This window comes from Cricetulus griseus, chromosome 2 (assembly GCF_003668045.3).
Source record: "Cricetulus griseus strain 17A/GY chromosome 2, alternate assembly CriGri-PICRH-1.0, whole genome shotgun sequence".
In the NCBI taxonomy this organism is placed as follows: domain Eukaryota; kingdom Metazoa; phylum Chordata; class Mammalia; order Rodentia; family Cricetidae; genus Cricetulus; species Cricetulus griseus.
Genome location: NC_048595.1, coordinates 322,029,825 through 322,040,416, shown reverse-complemented (window position 1 = coordinate 322,040,416; position 10,592 = coordinate 322,029,825). Strand labels below are relative to the sequence as shown.

Here is a 10,592-nt window from a genome sequence, read left to right as displayed (position 1 = left end):
AAAACAACAACAATGTGGCCAGGTCCACGGCAGCATTCACCTTTAATCCCAGGGGCTTTGGAGACAGGTAGATCTCTACAAATTCGAGGTCAGTCTGGTATAAATAGTGACTTCTAGGCTAGAAAGACTACATAGTGAGACCCTGTCTCACAAAACAAAACAAACATAAAGATATATGGTGCATTTAATAAATTCAATGTTGTACTCCTTTACAAGTAACTTATTGTACATTTACAATTAGGCTAGGAGGTGGTGCTAAACGCCTTTAATCCCAGCACTCGAGAGGCAGAGGCAGGAACATCTCTGTAAGTTTGTTCGAGGCCAGCCTGGTCTACAAAGTGAATTCCAGGACAGCAAAGGCTACACAGAGAAACCCCCGTTTCAAAAAAAAAATTTTTTTTGAGTGAGTAGATAGAGGTGAAGAATTTAAAATACAGAACTCAGAGTTTAGAAACACTGCCTTGCTTCCTGATTAGGTTCAGCCCTTTAACTTACCATTATATCCATCCATCTATTGGCAGGATCTCATGTAGTTCTCCCAATCTAGCCTTAACTTGCTTTGTAGTCATGGATGACATCCTGCCTCAACCTCCCCAGTGCTGAGATTTACAGGTATATGGCAGTTTCAGGTCTATGGGCTCAACACTGGGTTTTACACACATAACTACACCCTCAGCCCTACTGTTGCTTTTAGACCATCAGTACAAATGTTAGTATGAAAAGGGCAACGATGTCTTAATAATAGTGTATGTTTTGATATTTGGGCCCACAGAAATGACTCATTAACCACGCACCTTGGATATAGCTCCTCAGGTTGAATACTATTGTGTCTTTTTAAGGTGCAAGTTCTATGTGGACAGCAGGTGCCTTTGTCTAACAGTGTAAACGTTAAGGCCTGCTAGTGAGTAAATTGTGTATTATAAGCAATGACAGCAGAGTCTTTCATTTACTCATTTACTTTAAATCCAATCAGAACCTCCATACTTGCTGTGGAAATTTCCAAGAATTCTCACAATCAGGATTCACGTCATTTTTAAAAACGGGTTAAGTGGGGCAGCAGCTTGTGTTTAATTAATAAAGTTGTAGTTGGTCAGGTATTTATTTATACCGTCCAGACAGACGTTATTGCCCTTTCCCCAAGGCAGCTCAGGCCTCTTTGATTCCTCCGCTGTTTTCCGAGCCGACCAGAAAGAGCCGGGCTTCCTAAGTGATGGAGTCTGAGGGTACAACCTCCGCCCCTCGGCCCGCAGCAAACACCTCTGAAGACACACTGAAGCGCAGCTGCTGCCACCGCTGCCCAGGCCCCAAGGTTGAGGCAGAGGGGACCCGCGGGAGCCGCCGCGTTGCCACGGCGACACTTCCGGCCGGCGCGCGCAGCCCCCAGAGCAGGAGAGTTGCGAGAAGGGCGGCTAGACGTGCCCGGCGCCGCGAATTAGCCCGCGGGAGCGCGCTCACGGCCGCGCGTCTGCGCTTCCCAGGCTCCGTCGCTGACGCGTCGTGGACGTTGGGGAGCGGGAAGGCAGCGGCAGCGGGGCCGGGATGAACAGCGGCGGCGGCTTCGGTTTGGGCTTAGGCTTCGGCCTCTTCCCCACGGCGGTGATTCAGGTGACGAACCTCTCGTCGGCAGTGACCAGCGAGCAGATGCGGACGCTCTTTTCCTTCCTAGGCGATATCGAGGAGCTGCGGCTCTACCCCCCAGAGTGAGTGCTGGAGCCCGGCGGGGGGAGGGGCGCGCCGCCATCGAGACCTCGGGCGCGGAGGCATGGGGAGCGCGGGCGTCACGTGACCGCGCGCTTACCTAGGCGGCCATGTTTGATGAGGGCACCGGGCGGGTTACCCGGCTCTCCCGGTTGCGGTTTTGTAGATTAACCTCTACGCGCGCAGTGCCTGCGAAGGACTTAGGAGTGGCTTCCCCTTTCGAGCCTCCGGGACTGTGGTTAACGTCCGGGCATCGAATTGGGTGACCCCAGCCTTTAGGTCCCCCCATCCTCCCCCCCGAACTTAAGATGGCCGCAGGTGGGCCCGCAGCAACCCTCATGGCAAATGCTCGTAACGTTTTTGCACTGGGAGAAATCGTGGAGAACGCCTGCAACGGGCGGGACCTCTAGGTTTTAGTCTCAGGGTGCTAGTTCTGCCGCGTTTATGACAGCATGGAATCTGGGCTGTTTTTGTTCCCCGGGGTGATCGTAGACATTTGCCTTTTTTTTTTGGTTTTCCTAATCGAGCACGTATCTACGATCTTAAAAGATCACGTCAATACCTCCTTTTGGCAGCAGCCTGAATTTTTCCTCCTAGAAGATCACACTGTCTCAAACCTTTCAAAAAGTATAAGTCAGTGCAGAATTATCGCTACTGCGTATATGTGTTTAAAAATCCAGCCCTCATTTTTTTTTTTTTTTTTTTTTTTTTTGGTTTTTTTTTTCGAGACAGGGTTTCTCTGTGTAACTTTGGAGCCTATCCTGGCACTCGCTCTGGAGACCAGGCTGGCCCTTGAACTCACAGAGATCCGCCTGCCTCTGCCTCCCGAGTGCTGGGATTAAAGGCGTGTGCCACCAACGCCTGGCTCTCAATTAGTATTTTTATGTGGAGATCACTTCCCAGGTAGCATACTTGAACTGGTAAATTACCTTATGCAATGTTAACTAATCAAATAATTCGTAATGGTTTTCCTGTTCCTAACATTCTCACACTTATAAACTTTAAGAAAAAATAACAGAATTTTGTTCTTTATGTTAAAATAACTTGAAGGAATAGGGAAGTTGTTACCCACGGTTTTTTAGCAAAAGAATTCGGCTTATTTCATAGTGATGCATGTAGAACATTTTTCTATCTACTATCTGGAAGTATTGGAACCACTGCACATTGATGGCTTATGCATTTGGATATTTAAAATTAACTCGTTTTTTTCTTGGAAATATTTTGTGCATCCAGAAAAGTTGAAATAATACATTGAATGCCCATCAATATTCTCTTCACTTGCATTCATTGATTTGTTGGAACAGTTAATAAAATTTCATTTGTTCTTCCTGCGCGTGGTGGCGCTGGCCTTTGCCTTTAATCCCAGCACTGGTGAGGCAGAGGCTGGCGGATCTCTGAGTTCAGGCACAGCTTAGTGTACACAGTAAGTTACAGAACAGCCAGGGAAACCCTGTCTTGAAAAAAAAAAAAAAAACAAAAGAACAAACAACCAAAAAAGAAAATTCATTTGTTCTAATTGTGGGGTGGTCCTCCCACCTTTATATAGTGTTATCTTCAGGGACCACATGATACTTAGTTATTTCCAGTCTAGACAGGCCCACTCTCACTTTAAAAAAAGTATTTCATGAAGTTGACATTTTATGAGGTAGTTTATCGTGTAGAACAACATATAGTCTGAGTGTATACATCATGCTGAGATTCAAGCAGTCTTTTTTTGTTTTGTTTTTTGAGACAGGGTTTCTCTGTGGCTTTTGAGGCTGTCCTGGAACTAGCTCTTGTAGTCCAGGCTGGTCTCGAACTCACAGAGATCCGCCTGCCTCTACCTCCCAAGTGCTGGGACTAAAGGCGTGCGCCACCACCGCCTGGCCAAGCAGTATACTTTTGACAATACTGCATAAGTGCATGCATAAGGTTTGATTTAACCATGACATTAAAATTTGTGCTATCTTTTTTTTAGCATTTGAAGGCGCTTTCAGCTGTCCTTTAAGTACTCAACTTTTAGTAGTTCAGTGTTGGGGTGGGGGGTTATATTCTGGAAGAGTTGAAAGCCAATCAGTAAAATACTCTGCCCTTGAACAATTGCAAATTAACTTTGGGACAGTAGAGTATCCGAAGAAATATATCATAGGATATTCTTCATTCCTTGTTTGTATGGTTGAAACTTGCCTGTTACTAATTGACAATTTCAAAGATGCATCTTGAAGAGTCTAGTTTCTTGTCTTTTTCAGGGCTGACCTGAATGTACCCACTTTTTTCCCTCTTGAGAAAATGTTATTTGGGATTTAAAGGTCAAAGGGAATAAAAAGCTTGGCTATTTGTGTTAAAATAGAGTCAGTATGTCACAAAGTAATTCCTTTGGCAAAGTTGTTGCCAGACAAAAACTTTTACCTAGTTTTCCTAAGTGCAGGAATGCAGCCTCATTCTGGTTTTGCAGCTGGGTCCTTCAGGATATACTTGTAGTTTGGGGCTGAAATATTTTAAATTGTAGTCAGTATGTTTGTCAAAGATAATGATAGTTGTTTTGATTGTCATATAAGCATTGTTTTGCAATTAATACTTAGTTGAGTAGTTATTTGCTTTAAAAGTGGAAAAACATTTCTTCAGTGAAATGTGAAAATATGTCTACATTGGGCATCTTCCTTTTTTTGCTCTCCACCTTATTTTTGAAAATAGTCAGTTACTGACCCTGAAGCTCTTACAGACTGGCTTAGCTGGCTCACTCTAGGGATCTGCTTGTCTCCATTCCTTGGTGCCGAAGATGCATAACTACCACACCCTGCTTTTAATGTGAGTGCCAGGATCCTACAGATCCTACTTGCTTGGGTGGCAAGTGCTTTACCCACTGAGCTGTCTCCTCAGGGGCCAGTTCATTTTAATTTTTAAACACTAAGTATTCATGTAAACATGCCAGTAACATGGCTCGGTAGGTAAAAAGGCTTGCCTCTTAAGCCTGATACCTTGAGTTTAGCCATAGAACCACTATGGAACGAGAGAGTTCAGCTCCTGAAAGTTGTCCTCTCTACAGTTCCACCCATGTGCACACACTTGCACAAATAGTACAGAAAATTAAACAAGGATTTATGGAGACATTCATGGAATATGTTAAGAATATTTGTCACTCTTTTTGTGTTGCCAGATAATTAAATATCCAGAATTACTGTACAACTTTTTGCACAATAGTTCAATTCTCATAGTCCATGAAAAACTATTTATACAAATTGCTTTTTGCAGTAAATTTTTCATTTTGATACAATATTCATACAGAAAAATGAACATCATGGTGTGCAGCTCAATGAATTTTTACAGAGTTTAAACAGCAGTGTAGCAAGCACACAGATGGGGAAGGAGCTGCACCCTAAAAGTTCCACTCTGCACTCCTTCAGTTGACTAGCCCTCTCCACCCCCCCACCCCCAGGGTAATTCTTTGATCAGGGAGATTTTCACCTGCAGTTTTTCTTGCTTGCTTTGGTTTCCTACTTCCCTGGTTTTCAAAGTTCAAAGAACCAAAGTAAAAGTCTGTAACCACTTAAAGTAACTTAGTTAATTTAAAGAAATAACATGTGCTGTGTCTGTTATTTTTGTTGTCATGGCAAAACACCTGAGGTCCTCAAGCTGGGAGTTACTTTGGCTCAGGATTTCAGAGGTTTCAGTCTGTGCTGACTGGCTCTGATGATTCAGCCTATGGCCAGGCTGAAAGCAATAGAGGCTAGACTCCAGGAAGACCAGGGACAAGATAAAAACCTTAAAGCTACAGCCTGGTGCTCTGGGCAGCCCCAGCTTCCTATAGTGCATTCACCTGTGTAACCTCAATAACACTAGCAGCCAAGGACCCAGCCTTCACATCCGGGCCCTTTTTGGGGCTACATCATAACCTAACCATAGCAACCATTTTATATAGAATGGAGAAGAAGAAATAAAGTCGGTGATCTTAACATCAACCCATCAAACTCCTTCCATTAGCATGTTTTTTCTTTTGGTTCCCTATATGTGCTTATTATAATACAGTGTAATCAAAGGATTCATACACCGTGATTATAAGCTTCTTTTACTTAATCTGTAATAAGCATTTTGCATATTGCTGTGCTTTAAAGTAACATTTAAAGATACATGCTGTGTTGGGTGTTTTTAAAATTCTGTCATATGTTGGTCTTCATTTTAATATTTAATTACAAATGAATGAGTTTAAGCTCTGCATTTGGAAGTGTTTGATTGTCAGCAGTGTTTGGTAGGTCTGTAGGCAATGTCAGAAGTTCATAAGGAAAGGCTTAGAATTGAGCCATCCAAAGTACTATTGGAGTCCTTAGATAAATGTTATGTTGGGTAATAATTTCATGCATAAAACTATTTGTCCAAGCTTTGGATTATGTGATTTTGATAGAACCTCTAAAGCAGTGGTTTTCAACCTGTGGGTTGTGACCCCTTTTGAGGATCACATGACCTTTTCACAGGGATTGCTTAAGACCATTGGAAAACATAGATATTTACATTATAATTCATAACAGTAGCAAAATTATAGCTATAAGGTAGCAACAAAAATAATTTTATGGTTGGGGTCTCAGCATCAGGAAGGGTAAGAACTATATACCTTACATGTACTACATACCTTACATGTATGTACCATGATAGTGCTTTTCAGAATAGACCACTTATAAATCAGTTCCCCGGTTTCCCATGTAGTTTCTTTATAAATTTGACTGGTTTACTATGCCCATGAATAATAAATTTAAAGTGAAGTGGATTTTAACTAGAGATAATCTAGGATGTGCTTTTCATTTTCAGTAGTGACTATCTAGGTTTGCAGTTTTTCACAAAAGGGTCTGGCAACTTAGGAAATGTAGCTCTAATGAAAGCTTATCAGACTCTTATTAGAGAGAGGGCTAAATGTATTCCTGTTGAAATTCTTAGGGCTTTAGTAGGCTTTTGACTTGCTTTAGCTGGGAAGGACAGAGTGTTACCAGTCTCACATAAGTGCTGGCATTGTCTATTTATAAAGATCTTTGCTAAATTAACAAAGTCTGTGATGACCATAGAGCAGCGAGGCCTCCTGGGTCCAGGGAATCAGAAAGTAGCAGCAATCAGAGTGACTCTGCCCTTTTCTCTCAAGAGGATGTTTGTTTTTGTGTATCTTTTTTGTTTCTTTGTGGACTTTCCAGAAAGAATCTGATTGTTTTGAGTTCATTTACTTGGTCAAGCCTGCCACCCAAATTAGGTGGTGTTGGTCTGCCAGTGAAATGAACTCTTTGTGGCAAGTAACTAATCATTTGTGGCTAGAGAAACTTAGAGGATGTGTTGGGAGGTTTGCATAAATTGTACTATTAGGGCTGGAGAGATGGCTCAGAGGTTAAGAGCACTGGCTACTCCAGAGGTCTTCGGTTCAATTCCTGGCAACTGCATGATGGCTCACAACCATCTGTAATGAGATCTGGTGCCCTCTTCTGGCCTGCAGGGATACATGCAGACAGAACACTGCATGCATAATAAATAAATAAATATTTAAAAAATTGTACTAATAATGCCTGCGCTGAAGCTGCATATGATGCTCAATGAGGGTGCTTGTGGCCTGTGGTATCTTTAGATGCTTTACAGAGGACTTGAAGAAACTTGAGTCTTGAAGGAAAATGGAGTTAGTTTAAAGGAGAGGGGGGGAGGGGAAATCTGATTTCCTAAGTGAAGCAGCATGTACAGAGCCCCTATGTTCAGAAGATGTGTTCTAGGACTCATATGTATGTGTGAAGTTTTGGAGATCACACACACACACACCACACACACACACACAATGAAGCAGTAACACAAAAGTGGATCCAAGGAATTTAATCTTAAGGGATGTGATGAAATTTAGGGTCTAAGAATCACACTGGCACTTTTGTGGAAGATGGTTAACAAGGGATTAAAGTTAGACAAAGAGTGATTGATTAGGAAACTATAGATAATCTGGGTGAGCATTGCTGAGGTCCTAACTAAGCCATCAATAGTGAGAATGAGGAAAGACTTAGTATACTGTGTATTTGGGAGATGATCTCAGGATTTATTGACGGTTTGTATGAGGAAGTTGGAAAGGTCGAGATCAGGAGTGACTCAGGATCAGCATTCCAAGTCCTAGTTGACAAGAGATCATTTCTTAACCCGTCTTGGTAGTTCTCTTTAAGACTGGCTTCACTGAGGGGCTCCGTGATGCTGGTGGCTGTGGCAGAGGAAAAGGGCTAAACCGTGGCTCTCAGGGCTTCTGCAGAATCGAGATGTTAGTTCTGTTGATATTTAATCCACCAAAGCAAATGATTTGGATGCAATTGAGTTCATGAAGCAGAAAAGTGGAATTTTACTGTGCACTTAAAAGAGCATTGGAAATTTTGGTGAATAGTATCAATTACTGCCATAGTAGTGACTGCCAGCTAGCAGACTGGAGAAATGTGACTTTTACTTTTAACTAAATAGAAAATACAGGATACAGGGTGGGGCTGGGAAGAAGGGAAGGTAGTGAATGGGTTATGAACTTACTGAGGTAAGGGTACATCAAAGTGTAGTTAATATTCAGCAGGCAGGCTCTTGGATCTGGTTGTTCCCATGATCTCAGTTGGAGATTTGGCAATATAAGGGTGGTGGCTTAAATCTGAATGGGACTATATTTATTTATGTGACACTATGTAAAAGCCTTTGGTTTAGACAATTGCTGAGGAGGGGTTTTTGGTGAGGGCTACTGTGAGTTGGTGAACTTAGGCAGGGGGTATGGTGGGGGAGTAAATTGAGTCAAATAGGAAAGAATTAGTATTTTTAAAAACTTAAGTGGCTCCAACACATATTTATAACATTGACTTATGTTCTAAACACAAATAAATTTTATTACAGTATTTGACTATGTATATAGGTCTTTTTGCCATGTCCAAGGCTGCTTAAGAAAGAAACCTGGCTTACGGTTCCAGGGATACAGTTCATCATGGAGGAAAAGCTATGACAGCAGGAGCAGGAGGCAGATAGCTGGTCACATTAAGTCCACTGTGAGGAAGCAGAGTCCTCAATACTGTGTTCACCTGGCTTTCTCCTTTTTATGTTTTATAGGACCTTAGTCCAAGGAATGTTGTCACTTCAACTCCTCTAATCTAGATAATATTGCATAGAACTGTCTCTTTCCCTTGTGGATCAAGTCAGTTTGACTATCAATGTTAACCATCACAGGTTGATAGTGTAACTCTAACCATTTAATGCTATTCTACATTGTTTTAAAGATGGATTTGTTGCTATATATGAAGGATTACAGAAAACAAATTTAGTAATAAATGATTGTCAAGGGGGCGTTGAAAGATGGCTCAGTGGTTAAACCACATACTAGTGTTAGGTTCCCAGTACCCTCTTAGGCAGCTCACTTGTGACTCCAGTTCCAGCCTTCTTCTGGACTTCACGCCCACCAGCATTCATAATGTGCACACACACACTTAAAATAAAAAAAAAAAAAACTTTTTTAAAAAGGTGACTTTGTAATTGCTAGTTAGTCAGTGTTTTAATGAGAAATAGTATAGATAACAACATAGTGTCCATGAAGGTAGTGATTTTTTTTTTTAATATAATGAGGTAAGATCATATTATAGACAGATTTTTTTCATGCTGGTTCTCTTTTACTATAGATCTGTCTAGATTGTGTTGAATCAAATGAACTAGTGTCTAATGTTTTGCAAAATAAACTATATAACATGTTTGAAAAAAACATTTTGTTTTTGTCCCCCAAAACACATTTCTCTGTAGCCTAAAGCCATCTGGTATATGCAAAAAAAAAACTCATTTAATTACATATTATTGATTGTATGATTATTATGAAGTTTTCAGTGATTTCTTTTTCATTGTTGGCAGTGAACCCAGGGCCTCCCATGGTACCACTAGCTTTGGTTTTAGCTCTGCTTTTAGTGATATAAATGATGGATAGTCAATCAGTTAGGGTAGGGAGAAGCTACAATTTGAAGTCTTGAACTGGAGCTTCTGTAAAGTAATTTTGCCTGAGAACATGGTTTCCCAATGTCACTCAAGGACTGATTAACTTTATATTTCACTCATCAGGTTTTATCAGACAAGTCAGTATTAAATGACTAAAATTTGTTGTTTTGTGTGTTAATCGTCTTTAACAGTGAAAATTACCTAAGTCTGGTATAAGAAAGAAATTTCAAATGAAAATGATAAAACCATGCAAATGTTTATTAATCCATTTGTTTTCTTTTTATCTTGCAGCAACACACCTCTTGCTTTTTCCTCCAAAGTATGTTATATTAAGTTTCGTGACCCATCAAGTGTTGGTGTGGCCCAGCATCTAACTAACACGGTTTTTATTGACAGAGCTCTGATAGTAGTTCCTTGTGCAGAAGGTTGGTATCTCATGGTTTTTCTTATTGTTTTAGTATCTGTCCTGTCTGTTTGGCTTTCCTAGAAATTGGCCAGTACTCTATGTGTGAGTCTGTTTGTGCACACTCACATTTGTGTGTGTGAAAACGAGAATGAAATTTGGAGAAGAAAAAACACCTGATAGAAAATTACACGGAAGTGGTTAGTTCATTACTTATGGATATTTGAAATTTTACAACTGAATGTTTAGGAAGTTTATCAAATATTTGCCTTTTATAGTTGGCTTTGGCTTTTCTGTAGCCAATTTGCAGATTGTAAGCTTTTTGAAGTTTAAAAACTTAAGTTGGTATGGAAAAGTATTTAAAATGCATATGTAAATATATTCATGGGACAGTTAAGAGTTTCCCAAGTAAAGCACATTCAGCCATATTGGGGTTATGATATTTTTATATTCATTTGAAATTTACTCGGTTTATTCTTTCAAATATCCTCTTAAGGTAGTTTCTCTCAATTGTTGCAAGACTATAATTTCATAGTGTAATTTTTGCTATACACCCAGAACTTTTTTTGAT

At 40.8% G+C, this 10,592-nt stretch overlaps 1 protein-coding gene across 2 annotated transcripts in view; it reads left to right on the top strand.

The window, feature by feature from the left end:
• Positions 1 to 1,412: 1,412 nt before the first annotated feature.
• Srek1 (splicing regulatory glutamic acid and lysine rich protein 1) overlaps positions 1,413 to 10,592 on the top strand; it is a 34,768-nt gene continuing 25,588 nt past the window's right edge. Inside the window, exons 1-2 of one of the 2 annotated variants that reach the window (XM_027401570.2) lie at positions 1,413 to 1,700; positions 9,910 to 10,043. In XM_027401570.2, coding sequence (XP_027257371.1) covers positions 1,540 to 1,700; positions 9,910 to 10,043 — 295 coding nt within the window. In that variant the 5' untranslated portion in view covers positions 1,413 to 1,539. The remainder of the gene's footprint in view (positions 1,701 to 9,909; positions 10,044 to 10,592) is intronic. The other variant, XM_027401571.2, reaches the window with a different exon arrangement.